The 15,619-nt window shown below is 46.8% G+C and overlaps 2 protein-coding genes and 1 long non-coding RNA gene across 5 annotated transcripts; all 3 read right to left on the bottom strand.

Annotated features, from left to right (window-relative positions):
* Positions 1-2,326: 2,326 nt before the first annotated feature.
* LOC120655221 (peroxidase 70-like) lies at positions 2,327-4,815 on the bottom strand. The gene is made up of 3 exons (XM_039932969.1): positions 4,560-4,815; positions 4,292-4,483; positions 2,327-3,095 (listed from the first exon to the last, which is right to left on the bottom strand). Exons 1-3 carry the CDS (start codon positions 4,770-4,772, stop codon positions 2,532-2,534), a joined length of 969 nt encoding a protein of 322 aa, XP_039788903.1. The 5' UTR covers positions 4,773-4,815; the 3' UTR covers positions 2,327-2,531.
* Positions 4,816-8,391: 3,576 nt separating this feature from the next.
* On the bottom strand, positions 8,392-11,058 carry LOC120655220. 3 transcript variants are annotated; one of them, XR_005667375.1, is made up of 5 exons: positions 9,286-11,058; positions 9,085-9,195; positions 8,985-9,016; positions 8,714-8,858; positions 8,392-8,640 (listed from the first exon to the last, which is right to left on the bottom strand). XR_005667375.1 is itself a non-coding variant. In XM_039932968.1 (5 exons), the coding sequence occupies exons 1-5, from the start codon at positions 9,456-9,458 to the stop codon at positions 8,621-8,623; spliced, it is 522 nt and encodes a 173-aa protein (XP_039788902.1). In that variant the 5' UTR covers positions 9,459-11,058; the 3' UTR covers positions 8,392-8,620. The 3 variants fall into 3 exon arrangements, 1 of the variants encoding a protein (XP_039788902.1); XM_039932968.1 differs by having other exon boundaries at positions 8,944-9,016; XR_005667376.1 differs by lacking the exon at positions 8,985-9,016.
* Positions 11,059-11,258: 200 nt separating this feature from the next.
* LOC120655219 lies at positions 11,259-13,019 on the bottom strand. Its single transcript, XR_005667374.1, has 3 exons — positions 12,390-13,019; positions 11,818-11,893; positions 11,259-11,573 (listed from the first exon to the last, which is right to left on the bottom strand). It is a non-coding gene; the product is annotated as an uncharacterized LOC120655219 (long non-coding RNA).
* Positions 13,020-15,619: the final 2,600 nt, after the last annotated feature.

The following is a 15,619-nucleotide window of genomic DNA, read 5'->3' as shown; positions in this document are numbered from 1 at the left end:
ATTCGTTGTCTCTGGTGAGCCGTGGCTCGATTCCTCACGTGGGGAGCATCTCCTCCCTCTCCTCGACCCATTCCCCTCCTCATCCGGCCCTCTCTCTGGCCGTGTAGGCCCACCGGCAAGCGCCTTCACCCGCCGCCGCTGTTCGTCGTCGTGCCGCCCCGCCGTTGCTCCCCTCTGCTCGAGCCACCACCGGTGAGACTCGCCGCCGCCTGGGACACGCCGTGCGCGCGCCCCCTACCCCTCTCCAGCCCCGCCTCGCACCACCATCGCCATGCGCGTCGTGCACGCACGCGCGCGCCGTGGCCGCGTCCACGCCGCGCACGCCTTGGCAAAGTCCGGCTGAAACCGGAACCGCCTGTTTTAGAAACCGGAACTTCCGGTTTTGGCCTAGCAAGTGCCTAAAACCGGAACTTCCGGTTTTGTCAGGATTGCATATCCAAAATGTTATCTCATGTATATCTTTTCGCGCATATCATTCCATGCATTTTAGTTAATGCACAATCATGGCATCGAGCTAATCCTTGCATTGCATTCGTGCATCATAGTGACTGAATCGTCAGAGAACGAACCCGTGGAGCCCACCGAGTCCGTTGAGCCTGAGCCTGGAGTCCCGTTCGCGATCGAGCCCGAAGCTAGCCAAGGCAAGCAGCTAATCATAATTCCTTGCACCTATTTAATCTGAGTTTGTTAGTTATCTAACCTGGTAATGTTGGGTTATATGGTATATATATTGCATTCTTATACCCACTTTAATGCATTGACCTTCCTTGATTGGTTTATCCATGTCCTTGTCACTTGTTAGTCAGATAATTACTTGACTAGATGCTTAGCTCTGCTTAGAATACTCATCTTACTTACTAGAAAGAACAGCTGGAGTATCACATTTACCGGTTACCCTTGATCGCACTGGTTTGGTTTGGTTGTTAGTGAAGTGGTAGTACCGAGATTCGAGCGGAATGGTAGGGCCTAGGGAATGAAGTCACATGGGCATAGTCCGCTTGGATCGATTAAGGACCGAGTGGATGCCATCGGCCTTGAGCACCTTTCCGTGCTACTATATATCTAATATAATGATACGGATGAGCCAATTACCTTCTTTGACTTGATCATTGGGGCCCGGTCCCAGATACGTGGCCAAGGGCTATGCAGGGAGGCTTAGCGGGTCCCCGAGTGGAACTATGTATAGGAAAATTTAGAGATGTCCTCGGTGGAACTAAGTATCCACGCGCAAGCTGGGCGTACCCTCAACGGTTGAGCCTTGTTGGGAACGGTTGACGTCAGTACCCTCTTGCCCGACGTGATCGGTTGGGTGAGTCGCATGGTCCTCGCGTCGTATGGGTAAAGTAGTACACCCTTGCAAGGTTATAATCAATTCGAATGGCCGCGCACTCGGATATGAGCAAGCTCTTGGTTTGTCGAATTCTTCATAGAGAGTTTCGGTGTTGTTGGCTTTGGATTCATGTCATAGTAATGACCTTATGTTTATTATGTTACACTCTTAATCAATTAAAATATTCTGGGAGTTGGACAAGATTAATTAAATTTGCTAGGTGATAGTCTAGACAGCTCCTGCTTATACAATAATTACTTAACCCTAAAGCCTTTACTTGAGCCTTTGCATGATCCTTGTTTATTTATTCGCGTAAGTCTTGCGGAGTACCTTTGTACTCAGGTTGCTTCTAAACTTAGTTGCAGGTGAACCCGAGGTGGTGTTCGGCCACTTCTACCCCGCCGATCCTGGTGCGGGGGAGGAGTAGGTCGTTGAGGCTGGGATGGTGTCCTTGAGCAAGACATCATCATCGTAGTAGGTTTTATCGTAATCGAACTCCGTGAGAGCATGTAAATATAATAATTTTTAAGTTTCTGAATAATATGGCTTCCGTGAGCCCAAGGCTTGTAATGGAGTTTAGTTTGAACCTTCCTATGTTGAACTTGTAATGTTAAGTTTTGAACTCTGGTAATGTAAAATTGTTCTTTGTGGTTTATTGGCGATGTATTCGATTGTATACGGTATGTGTATATGCTGATTCTGGGCGTATGTTGGAGCACATACCGGGACTACCGGATTTAATATTATTTTAGGCGAATGACGTGTCGGTTATTCGTGTCTTTAGATGTGAGGTAACACGAGGCACGCTCTCTGGCAGGTACGTGTTAACTCTCATCTGGAAGATAATGACTGGCGGTTCGTTTAAAATAGTATTAAATTAGGCGGTTCTCACGAAATGCGTAGGAACGGCGCGCATGAAGTCCGAACCCGACCTGAACACGAGGCAGTAACGGAAACGAACATGCCTGGGGTCAACCTGTAGGTGCCACGGCCGACCTGCTGGTAGACTAGTCGATCTAGTTGCATTGGCAGCTACCTCGGGAGTCAGAGGTGTAGCTGTTGTACACGCGTACTTGCAGAGTTCGTTGCAGTGTCTTGATTGGACATTCAGGTCCTACGTGTACTCCCAGTCCCAGCTTGTCCTATTTTCCCTTCTTCTACAGTCATCAACTAGGATTGAATCAATTGAATCAGCAGTCTATCAGCTGCTGTTGACCACCCTGCAGTTGGCCCTGATCTGGCCAGCGGTTCCGGTGAGCGGGCTGATGTTCCCCATCTTTATCATGGCGGCGACGAAGTCGGCGGCGAAGAGGGCCGGGTTGGTGCTGTACCGCCGCACCAGCGCGTCCTGCGACCCGCCGTTGAAGAGCTCCTGGTCCGAGTGCAGCAGACCGCGTCTGGCGAGGAGGTTTCTGTAGTAGGCGTTGTCGAAGAGCAGCTGCGTCTGCGCGTCGAGCGGTGCCAGGTTGGTGTCGCCGGAGCGCTGCGCGGCGGGGCAGCTGCCTCGGCGCAGCGTCGCGAACGCCGGGTCGACGTTGGTGTCGTTGTAGATGTGGTCGCGGAAGTTGAGGCACTGCAGGAACCCGATGGTGTGCGCGCCGGAGAGCGCCGTCAGGTCGCGCGCACTCAGGCCCTTGTTGCCAAACGACGCGATGAGCGCGGCGAGGCTGGACGTCGGCGCCGGGAGGTCGCTGTTCGCCTTGTCCAGGCTCGCCGTCGTCGAGTCCCGCCGGCCGAGTGGCACGGCCCAGATTGGTCCGCCAAGCTGCACAAGGATCGAGATCGCTCAGCTCCGGAAGTTGATTTTACGGTTGACCGTGCGCAGCTCTCACATCAGTCGATGCACCGTGGATTCACGTGGATGGACCTCACAGTGTATCCACGTGCTAGCCCAATAGCCCTCCGCCCATTCTTTTTTTTTTCATCGAACCAATCCCTCCTTCTTAGATCATATCATTTCCGCTTCCCTTCCCCTTCCCCTTCCCCTATCTCACTCACCTCCGCTTAAATCCTAATCTGATGCACACACATGCATCCTTTGTCCTCCTCCTAACTCCAATCTCCGATGGCCCAGATGCAAGATTATGTGCGTGGCTGCTCGAGCAGTGTAGCTGAGCTTCGCGCCGGCTGGCCGCACACCGCGTAGAATAGTGTCAACACGCCTGCCTGTGCGGGAGAAGGAGGTCCCAGTCCCTGTAGGAGTCACTGCCCCATGCAGCAAAAGAGTGGCCAGACCACAGCAGCGTATGCAGTTTATTTTCTTTATTTTTTTGCTTTTCCTAGTAGAAGTTTTGTCTACAAAATTTTTCTTGGACTTTTTTTTCAAAAACTAGTAGAAATTTTGTCTTAAACATTGTGTAATTTTGTTCTCCATAGAAATTTTGTCACAAAATATTTTTCTAATTGAAATTTTGTTAACAATTTTCTTTGACTCTTTTGTTCTTCAAAAATTGTCCCTAAGTTTTGTGTCTCTTAAATTTTGGTTCCTAAGTTTTTTTTCAAAATTTTTGTCCCCAAACTTCTGATCCTAGTTTCTCCAAATATTTTGTGTTCCTGAGTTTTATATAACTTTTCTTATAAATTTCTCACGCTCAAACTTTTCCTTTCTAACAAAATTTTTAAATAAGTTATATAAAAATTTCATATGTGTCTTGAAAAAAAAGAAAAACACGACGCACGGTAATGGATGAGGCGTGGTTGGTAGTGGGGTGCGCATGTATAGTGATTAGCTGATGACGGGTTGGGCGGGATGCTGGACTTGGGGAGAGTCCATAAAAGGAACGATGGAGGGTGGTAAGATGGCTTAAAGTGGAAATTCATGTGGTCGGAGATCCACTGTAAGTGTAAGGAGTGATTCCTACGGTCGTCCGTAAACTAGCGAATCCCATATCAGCTGCTACTGCTTGTGCGCGTGGTCATCACGATGCATATGTGCCGTGTGCGTATATATAACTAGTGTACCAGAAAGGTTCCGTCGCGCGCGGCGAGGGCGACGATGTCGGCGCAGGAGACGACGCCGGGGCAGACGGCCTCGACATTCCTCTTGATCTGGCCGATGACCTCGTAGCCGCGGACGGAGTTGATGTTCGGGCCGGCGCTCTTCTCGCCGGTAAAGCTCCCGGTGTCGTCCAGAAGAATCGAAGCATCGCAACCCTGAAACAAAAGAAAAAAACAAATCTCTTTGAGCATCTGTGCACACTCTACCTGGTTAAAGCAGGTAATTCAGAACCTGAACGAAGCAGTCGTGGAAGAAGAGCCTGAGGAGGGAGGCGCCCATCCGGCGCTCGGCCATGATGGCCGTGATCATGGTGGCGCGCACGATGAGCTCCAGCATCGGGCAGGTGAATGCATAGAACGTCGGCGAGAGCTGCCCGCACGCCGCCGAGGACAGAAGGGACAAGGCAAGCAAGCAATGCCAGGCCCTGAAGCTGCTGGAAGCCATGGCCAAATCTCACTATTCTAGCAGCAAGTAACCTTTATTTAGCTCTGGCTTGTTCAGTAGCTCGCCGGATGATTAACTTTGAATGGAATATATGAACGAGCTGCATCATATTTATAGGGGCGTTGCATGTATGCAAGAGGCCATGGCAGCAGTCCTCGTTTTAGCTAGAAGCTGGCTAGCTAGTAGTGCCATCACGGCAGGTCGTCGCCTCCTGTTCTAACGTGCTAGCATGCATTTTTGCAAAGGCTGACTAGCTCGTGCGACGCGCGGCTTACTAAACTATGCGCTCCTGATATGCCACCGTATAAGTCAATTATATGCTCCTGACACACACAATCTTCCATATCTATTTGTTTATGAACAGTATTCATGAACCTACACATTATTTGCAAAAGGCCATGGCAGAATCGGGTCAGAGTTTAGGCCACAAGATGTGGAAAATATTGCGGCCAGTTCCACGGCGTTTCTCTTGTGGTTAACAAGGATCAACCACTAAACCACACAGATGCCAGGAACTTGTAATTGTATATTGCTCGAAAACAAAGAGCTGCTTCGAATTAAGTTTGACATCCCATGCTTCGGATGAGTTGGGGGGGGCGGGGGGGGGGGGGGGGGTAATGGCCCAATCAGTTATTTATGGCTTATAAATTGGGCCAATTTTGGTTGTTTCTACAATGTCTTATTGGTTTATGGGCCTTATTTTCTTTTGTTCCCCATCCTACATATTCCAGGTATGTTGTCAATTCTCTCTTTTTTTTTACTGGTCTGTTTGATTATTACTGCTTTGGCCCTCCCCCCTTCTACTCCTTAGGATTTGTCGTTATTACAGTTTCCACATTACAAGTTAATTGTAGTTCTGTAATTATGTAAGGTAAATAGTGTAACTTTCAGTTGAAATCAAATAACTATAAGATGTTCATAATGCTGATATAGTGATGTACATGTACAAGCATATATCAATCATATATTAGTAAACTGATGACCACAAGCACAAGTTTAATTAAAGTATACAAAGTTTTGAGCAATGAGATTGTACCAACTAATTGAAAGAAAAAAAATCATATGCAGATAATCAAACTACATTGCTCATGATATATTCAATTTCACTTGCATCTTTTTCAGTTATCTTCTGCTTCTTTGTTTTACTCTTTGTAGAAATCCTCTTTGTTTCCTGACCAACAGTTTCATAAAAATAAATTAATATTTTTATAACCTTATGAAATTCTTAGTTGTTTAGCATTTTTAAAATATGTACCTACTCTCTTTTTTTATGCAGTTTTCTTTGTTGATAATGACGCAACATCTACATCAGCACTATAAGTTGCTTTGTTGTGCTCATTTGAACCACACCGGGAGCTGGGCACCATTGCCGACGGTGATGAAATTGGAGAGCTGAAGGGGACGGGAGTGAGTAAGATCACCAGCGTTGGACGTCATATGCGCGGAGGCACCAGTGTCAAGATACCAATCACTAGCGCTCGGCGGAGCGGTGGCGACGCCGGCCGAGTTGAGTGTGGTGTACAGGGCGTTCGTGTTCTAGGGCGATGCACCGTTGTTGGAGGAGTCTGACGACGCTGATGGGTATGCCGGTGCGGGGAGCTGGTACAACGGCACCTGGAACGCCTGCTGGGCCATCATGGCCTGCTAAGGCTGGAACGGGGGATGCGGTCCCAGAACGCCCGCAGTCGGGGCACGAAACGGCATGGGCCAGGCCTGGACGAGGCCGGTCCATGGGTTGTACCCAGCCTGCCAGGGCGCATTGGGGAACTGCCCGTGGGGCTGCTGCTGCTATTGCTAGGACGCGCTGGAGTTGCCGCCACCACCGCAGGACTTTCGCTTGAACTTGGGCTTGGACTTCTGCCTAGAGCATGAGCTGGAGCCGGAGCCACCGCCGGAGGGCATGGAGGCCATGCTCGCGGCGTGGCCGCCGTGGGCGGCTAGCAATGCCTGGTCGGCTACCATCTTTTCGTCGTGCTACATCTGGAGCTCCTCGAGTGCCAAGAACGAGCGCGTGCTCTAGAAGGTGTGGGGCGGGCGCTTGGATCGGAGGTGATCACCAGCTTGATGTGGCGGTACTTGGGATTGAACCCGCGGAGGAGATTAAGCACTTGGCTCGGTTCTGAGACGGGTTGTCCAATGTTGCAGAGCTTGTTGGCAATGCGCTTGAGGGTGGTGCAGTACTCGTCAATGCTGGTGTCGCCCTACGTGACGGAGTGCAGCTCGGCCTCGAGGTAGACGGCGCGGGGCATCTCGTTGTTGCGGAAGAGCCCCTCGATGTCGCCCAAGAGGACGAACGCGGAGAGACGCGACTTGTGGATGATGTCGAAGACGCTCTTGTTGACGGTGGTGTAGATCCAGTTGACGACTGTCTGGTCGATCTGCCACCATTTGGCGTCGCGCTGAGCGATGGGCGGTGCCGAGCGGACGAAGTCATCGAGGCCGAATTTCCCGAGGACAGACTCAAAGAGGCATCACCACTGCGCATAGTTCGCCGACCGTAGGTCGAGGAGGACGGGAACATGTGAGCGGATGTTTACCTGCTGCACAACAGTGGCAGCAGCGGGCTGAGGAGCATTGAGGAAGAGCTCGAAAGAAGCAAAAGAGCTGGAGGAGTTCGCCGGAGACGCCATGGCGGCGCAGTACACAGAGAGGAGTGGGAGCGGGAGCTAGAATTTAGGATCAATAGGTAACTGATACCATATAGAGAGGAGATCGGATCAACCTCAATAATTGTATTTATCACAAAGAATGGATTTTATAGTTGTACAACAGGGCTATTTGAGCCAGTATAGGTGCGGCATGCGTGGGTGGGCGCGGCCATGTGCGGTGTGGGTGCAATGGGCACGGTCGGCACAGAGCGGGCGTTGTGGAGCGCGCCTGACACGGAGCGTGGGTGCGTGGAGTAGGTCGTGCGGCGTCAATGGAGAGCGAGCCCTCCGAGCTTGACCGAGCGAGCCGTGTAGCCACACCAACAACGAAATAGCTTATTCTGTTCTTCATGTGTGGATAGAAGAGGTAAACCTAATATTTTTTGCTCCTCCTGCGTAGTGTGAGCCGTTTCCAGCTTCACAAGGTTCTTCATGCATGAAGCCGTTTGTAAAATGCCTCTTTGGTATAGTTGTTGGTGAAGCTGTTCCAGAAAGCTATGCCAAACAGGACCTAAAGTTTACTATGGGATTCAACGAGTTTGCCGTGCGCTTTATATTTGCCGTGAGTTTTTCTGTCCAGCACACAGTATTTTGCCGTGTGCCCGACATCACTACTACAGAACATCAAATTTGTCCCGGTTGAGAAACCCCTGTTGTCCCTGTTCCCAACCGAGACCGCCAGGCCAGGACAAAAGGGGATGCACTTTTGTCCCGGGTCTGGCACACCAACCGGGATAAAAGGGGCTGCCAGCGCCACGTGGATGACGCACCCTTTTGTCCCGGTTGGTGTTACCAACCGGGACCAAAGGTCCATTTTTTTTCCCAATCCTCATTTCTTTTTCATTTCAATTATACTTTCATTTCAGTTATACTTTCATTTCAATTACACTAACAAATGTAAATATATATTAATCTGCATCATATTGGTCCCAAATAATTTGCATATATAAAGTAATTCACAAATATATGCATACACATAAATAGAAATGCATTGACATATACACATATATTTACATATATTCTTAATTACAAATTCACAAAATGCCTCACAAGTTTTACAAAATGTTATCATATTTGCTTTTATTGGTGATGTACGACTCGCCGTCGTAGTGGAATTCGCCATTTACGTCGAGGACCTCATCATTAATAAATCCGCACAAGACTTCTTGAACCGCCAGAATTATTTCCTCTCGTATAAGTTCATTGCGCATCTTCTCGGCCTATGGAAAAGTGGTAATATTTAATATGACTTTTTACAATAAAAGTTGAAACATTGACAAGTTTTCTACTTACTTCTTACTGCCATTCTGCTAAGCACTTCCGAGGACCAACTTGCTTGTGCATGTTCTATATGAATATATACTAAAAGATCTTTGGTTCCTTGCTTGTACATTGACAAGTATGCACATAAATTGGTTCCTTGTGCCTGCCTCATACACTTTAAGAGAAAATAAATTATCAGGTATCTATATGAATATATACTAAAAGATCTTTAAACGAGCAAAGAATATTCGAGTACGTACCGAAAAATCTGTCTTAATTTTTAATGTCTGGCTGTAATTACCTTTATGATTTTGTACGATTTTTTTCCAAACACTGTGCATGATTGAGAACAATTAGAATGAAGTAAAGAATTATTTGAAAGTGAGTAATGCTAGAATTACCTTTTCAACATGTCTGTATGGTCTTTGTATTGTTGTGGATCTCGCCTCAATGAGTCCATAACAATCACTAAGCTGAACTCGGGAATTATGACTAGTAGTATCCAGTGATCACTGCAAGATTATACGGAGGAAGTGCATGGTAGGGTTTAAAGAATTCAATTATACAAAATTAGAAAGAGTTAGCCGGTAGAAAACACCCACGCAAAGTTGTAAGGAAACAATATCTTGAACTTGTCGTGCTGGACGGCGAAGTACTTGTACAAGTTTTGGAATATCTCGTCGGGGTTGTCTCGTAGAAGCCTACAATTACAAGTAGTTGGGTCCATGAAGCTGAGGTCGGAGTACCCTTTCCTCCTGCAATTTTGAATCTTCATTCTACATTGTACAAAACAAAACAAAGGATCAGCTGCTTGAGGTCATGCAATACAATACGTAACGATTAAAATATAACGAACCCCACTTACAGAACCCACAAGCCGACCAAAGAGATGTCGAGGGCATCCTGATGGTATAGTTGGTAAACTTCTTCCCAATTAATCATATGATAGCCTCGCCCCGAAGCAAGTCATCATCTTTAATCTTCGCGTCACTCATGAAGACGCACTGGGACATCAACATCATGTATCGGTTGTGTAGCCTTCGCATTTTCTTTGGCATCAAAGACACGACTTCGGGGGGGAGGACAAGAGATGTGCCCAACTGAAACTGTCATCTGGCGATCACTTGGGCTTTTGGAATATCCTCTCCCCCTGCAACTTGAGCCGCTGTGAGGTTTGATTCTTTCAAAAATGTAATCAAGTCTTATTGTTTCGTCGTCTGTTCCACAATGAGAGGCTCTACTGTTTGGTTCTTTTGGGCTCCGAGTTGTGGAACGTCGGATGACGACGACCGTGATTGTTTATGCTTCTTCGCGTAACTCTTCATAATTTGGCGGTCGTAGTGTGAGGGCGGTTCTTTCGGAATAAATTTTCTCTTATTTGCTTCGCACATTCCAATAAAAATTTCAGTTGTTCCGGATTTATTACTTTCTCCTGCTGCTTTTTCAGCTTCGGTTTGAAGTGCTCTTTAATCCTTTCAGCAGTTATCTGGTCACATTCTTCAAGACTCATGTCCCAGGGTTTAATAGGAGTCTCCTTGGTTTTTTTCTTCTGTTCCTTCTTCTTTGGAGGCTCCTTAGCCGGTGCAACTATCTTCTTTACCGGCGGCTGTTTCTGCTTCTTTGCCGGCGACGGAGGAGGTGACCATGGAGGCGACAGTGATGCTTGAGTGTTCATCGGCGCATGAGATGATGGTGATAGAGAATGTTCCGGTGAACCTTGAGGAGACAATGCTGCCCTTGGGGAGTTTTGCGGAGATGACGACCTTGGAGAGGCATGCTGAGATGCCGGTCTTGGTGTTCGATCATCCGACTTTAGGACAATGTAGCGCTTATCCCATAGGATGTAGCCATAAATGGCCTCTGCTAGTGTCCTCTCCCCGTTGCCTCCAGGAATATCAAGTTCAAGCGTCTCCCAACCCTCGCACACCTACTCCATGCCAACTCTAGCGTATCCTGTCGGAATTTGCTACCCGTGGTACACGTCGCCTGGTTGGGTTGGTATGGCGGTACTGTACGCAACTGTGAATGTTAAGTTCTTGATGGCAGTCTGTAGTTCGCAAGGTGTTCGCTGGGGATCTCATCCACTAGAAATCGCTACGGGGCCGTCGCTTCAACCGCGGGCTAGATTCCCGTTGTCTCGATGGGGACGTCTATGGAAGCGCAGCTGCTTTTCCGCTGAGATACACGATCAGCTGCGGAATTAGGCTCTGGAGACACCGCTTGCGCTTGCTGTTACTGGCTTATTGCTATGGCCACTTGGCGTTGAACCTCTTCCGCCAGTCTTTAATCGTGTGAGAGGACACTACACCACAACCCCGCAACAGCAATGGATAGACTGTCGGTATAAGTCGATATACCAACGGACAGTCAATCGGTATAAAGGTATATCGACGGACAAATCCCGTCAGTGCAAGTCCCGTCGGTAAACGTTTTTACTGACAGACTCTCCGCATTTAACATGTTTTTCCGACAGATAGTTTGATGTTAAATGTTTTTTTTACCAACCATCCATCGAGATAATTTCAAAAAAATTAAAAAAAAATAAATATGCATTCGACTGCTATTTAGATGTAAGTTCAGTACATCAACAGTAGGCCAACAAACCGTATTCATTCACGACTAAATCCAAACAATCAGAGTGATATAAGTTATCACGTTAGCCATACAAACATTGGTCATCATTGAGTACAACTCCAAAATAGCACTTAACGACTAAATACAAATGTTACCAATGAATGAGGTCTGCTGTACAAAAGAGTCCAAAAGAAATTAGCTGGCACCATTAACGTTGAGTAGCTTGCAGCATGCTGGAGGCTTGAGCTCGACCTGGTGCTTGGAGAGGGAGCCATGGAGATGGGAATGCTAGCTATTGGCCGGCAGCCACCTGATGCTGCAACCATCAAATCAAAAATAACACAATCAGAAATTAAGCACCTAGAAATGAAAAGTACAATCAGTTAGAAGACATACATATAGAAACTGGCATTTTACTATAGACACATAAAAGAGGACAACTTTGTAAATCATCACCATATTATGCACTAAATCTGACTACTTTTCATATTTACTAGTCATTATCTATGCAGCATAAGACCATATATCACACAAATAGGACATCCTTTTTTCTCCTCTACCTGTGGAGCATCTTCCAGTTCATAGCCTATCCGTAACGAAAGCTTCTCCATCCAGTATCAGGCCTTCCTCAGTGCCCTGTACAAAAAACAATAAAACAACACAAATGTGGCTTAACTAATAACACAAGAAAGCACTACTTATAAGCACTGTAATAATGTGGCACTCAAAGTTGCATTCTGCATTCGGCAACCATTCATGCATTTGTATTGTTAGAATCAGAAACATGCCAGGAAACTAAGAAGATAAAAAGAAACAGATCTGAAGATCATCTGATTCTGATCCAAATTGGGTTTCAGAATCATGGGTTGCATAGGCATTGTGCAGATTATTAATTTATTTATTACAATATACTTTTATCTATATCTCTGTACCATAACACAGGAAGTCGGGAACTGAAAAGGTTAAAGCAGCAGTAAAGGCTGAAAGATGCTAACTTATATAAAGATATATTGCATGAAAGGCTGGACTGAAAAAATATCTAGGATGGAAAAAATACATCTGCAAATTACCAAATCCCTAGGACAAAATCTTGACAGTGGAAAAATGTGGAGTTGCACAAATAAATCACTACCTATACAGATCCTGCGGAAGGGCAAAGCCACCGGTCCTGCTCACCTCTTCACAGGAATTGATTGGCGCTTAAGGTGATGAGCTTGGAGGCTGTGTTGACCCAGCAAGGTTGGAGATAGGTAGATCCGGTGAAGGTGCCTGCAGATCTGTGCGTGGCTGTGTCGCGCAACTAGTAAAATTGACAAGATAGGGGGGATGAAGGGAACTCACTCATCCTCGAACATGAGCCGCCGCTGCACGGCGTCCATCCCCGCGTCGGCTCGGAGGGGCGAGCGGACGAGCGAGGGCGGCGCTCGCTAGCCGCTGGGCTGGAAGCCTGGAACGAGCGAGGGAGGGGGTGCCTTGGCCGAGCGGTGCCCTCGGCGCGGCTGCCCTGGCTGGCCCCTCGCGACGCGCAAGCACGGCGGCCTCGCGCGAGGGCTGCGCTCGCTGGCCGGCGGCGGGAGTCAGGGGCGAGGAAGGGGCGGGACTCGGATCCACGCGGGAGGGGGCGAGCAAGGGGTGGGAGACGGCGGCCCTCGCTGGCCTGCGGTGGCGGCGGCGCCCGGCTAGGGTTCCGGGGTCCGCACGGAACTCGAGGACCAGAGTGACGGGGACGGGGGACAAGCGAATGTGTGGGTTCGGACATGTGACTTCGCACGGGACGGGCGGATGTAAGATCCCCCTCCAGCAAATTCAATTGTTTTTTCAGGTCCGGGTTGGGTATGAGATACTTTTACCGACCGAGCGTCAGGCCTGCCGAGCGTTCGACGTTCTACTATTAATATTATATTAATAGAAATATACTCGTCCAGGGTTATTTGTTCAAAAAAAACTAAGTACTGATTGAAGGACGAGGTCAAAAATATTTTTTAAGTAATTTAAAAAATATACATGAAATATTCTATATATGAAATATTCTATCAATAATTTACTAAGTACCGATCAATGGACGAGGTCGAGAAATATTCTCTAAGTAATTCAAAAAATATACATAAAATATTCTATCGATAATTTCACTAAGTACCGATCGATGGACGGAGTCGAGAAATATTCTCTAAGTAATTCAAGAAATATACATGAAATATTCAATATACGAAATACTCTATCAATAATTTAACTAAGTACCGATCGATGGACAAATCAATTTAGTGCTCAGTACACATGTCATACACATACATATGTTATACACATATGTTATACACATACATATTCAGTTAATCAAATTTCAGTTAAAAAATCCGTTAATCAAATTTCATACACACACATATTCAGTTAATCAAATTTCGTACGCATACATATTCAGTTAATCAAATTTCGTACACATATATATTCAGTTAATCAAATTTCATACACATACATATTCAGCTAATCAAATTTCATATACATAAATATTCAGTTAATCAAATTTCAGTAAAAAATTGCAGTTAATCAAATTTTAGTTAAACAAAATTGCAGTTAAAAAAATAAGGTCGTTAGGGATGCGGGCGGTGCCGGCGGTGCACGGCTGGGCGCACGGCGGCACAGCCCGCACGTACGGCGCGACGAGGAGGACGACGACGGCCGGGACCTCGCTCAGAGGAGGACGATGGCGGCCGGGACCTTGCTCAGAGGAGGACGACGACGGCTCGAGCGGCGCGCGGCTGTGGACAACGGCGCGAGTGGCGCGCGACGGTGGACGATGGCGCAAGCGACGCGAGGGGAGAAGGAGGACGACGGCGCTCGGGGCGGTGGAGCTCGGGCGGCGCTCGGGGTCGGGATGGGGGACATTGACGGTGCTCGGGGACGGCGGAGCTCAGGACCGACGACGCGGTGGGGCGGCGGAGGTCGGCGGCGGCGGCGAGGAAGAGGCGCGGTGGGAGCAGGGGACGACGGCGACGCGGTGCAGATCAAGAAAATCACCAGTGTTGGGGACGGGGGAGGAAGAAGGGAGATATATGGGGGGCTTTTGTCCCGGGTGACGACCCGGGACAAAAAGGGGGGCCTTTTGTCCCGGGTAAAGCCACCACCCGCGACTAAAGGGCATTTTGTCCCGGGTCGTGGCTTTACCGGGACAAAAGGTATTTTTTTGGCTGGCCGGGAAATTCCCAGCCCGCGGCCCACCTTTAGTCCCGGGTGGATCTACCACCCGGGACAAAAAGGGGCACATTTTCTCTCCTTCCCGCCAAATCTTTCTCTTTTTCATTTGTTTCTTTTTACTTCTCTTTTAAAATAGGCTTTCATTTGTTAATTGACTAAAAAAATTATGGATCCAAAAATTATGGAACAAAATTTTTTATTGTATATAGACTTGATATACACAACGAAAATGTTTAATTTTCATTCAAGTGAATGGGTCAACGAAATATATAAATTTGTTCATATTATATTTTTTATTTTGACCATGCAAAAATGTATTAGGTGAATAAATTTTTTCAAACTATTGCTTTTCGACAGAAAATGGATTCTATCACGATATTAACGTTTAAAAAGTGAGTTTTACATAAAATTAAGCCATTTCATGGGAGTAATAAGTAGTGTGTGAGTTTGTGAGAGTGTGTGTTAGTGAGATTGTGTGTGTTAGTGAGAGAGTATAGTATGTTAATATGAATGTAATTTTATGAAATAAATATAATTAGTTGAGTAATCGATATCATTGTATGAAAATTATATGAGTCTGATAATTAAGTGAAAAATATAAAAAAATAATATATATATAACACATAAAGGATAATGGTACAGTACATATATAATAAAAGTATTCAAATTGCCATTACCTTTTTATAGAATAATATAAAATGATTCAAGTACATCAATGATCAGCAACTACTGTATGGTAACAGACTTTCTCTTCACTAATGTCCCTTGATTATGATCACGGCGCAAGTATGGAGCATCATCATTGGCTAGCAGGATGCATGGATCGGCATTTACTTCGAAAGGTGGAATGGCAACAAAGTTATTATATTCTTCTGACAAGTCTATCTTATCCTCCACTCCAACATTGTTTCTCTTCCCTGATAGAACTATGTGTCGCTTAGACTCATACTTTTGCTTGTTTATCCCCTTCTTTGGCTTGCTACACATGTCCTTAACGTAGAAAACCTGAGCGACATCTTGGGCTAGGTCAAACGGCTCGTCTCTATACCCAAGATTGTTGAGATCAACTATTGTCATCTCATACTCATCTTTTGTTACCCCTCCTCCAGATAGCTTAACCCATTGGCAACGAAATAGAGGCATCTTAAAATTGGGACCGTAATCCAGCTCCCA

Source organism: Panicum virgatum, chromosome 1N (assembly GCF_016808335.1).
Source record: "Panicum virgatum strain AP13 chromosome 1N, P.virgatum_v5, whole genome shotgun sequence".
Classification (NCBI taxonomy): Eukaryota; Viridiplantae; Streptophyta; class Magnoliopsida; order Poales; family Poaceae; genus Panicum; species Panicum virgatum.
Note: the sequence above shows the minus strand (reverse complement) of the source record. Positions and strands in the feature narration are given on the sequence as shown.

Bases quoted from the DNA above. Each gene is read 5' to 3' on its own strand.
- LOC120655221 (XM_039932969.1), bottom strand. From the start codon at position 4,772: ATGGCTTCCAGCAGCTTCAGGGCCTGGCATTGCTTGCTTGCCTTGTCC. The intron at 4,484-4,559 runs GTTCTGAATTAC...CTTTTGTTTCAG, and splicing joins TCCACGACTGCTTCGTTCAG to GGTTGCGATGCTTCGATTCT. The intron at 3,096-4,291 runs GTACACTAGTTA...ATCCTTGTGCAG, and splicing joins CGCGCGACGGAACCTTTCTG to CTTGGCGGACCAATCTGGGC.
- LOC120655220 (XM_039932968.1), bottom strand. From the start codon at position 9,458: ATGAAGATTCAAAATTGCAGGAGGAAAGGGTACTCCGACCTCAGCTTC. The intron at 9,017-9,084 runs GTAATTCTAGCA...AATCATGCACAG, and splicing joins CATACAGACATGTTGAAAAG to TGTTTGGAAAAAAATCGTAC. The intron at 8,641-8,713 runs GTAAGTAGAAAA...ACTTTTCCATAG, and splicing joins TAGCAGAATGGCAGTAAGAA to GCCGAGAAGATGCGCAATGA.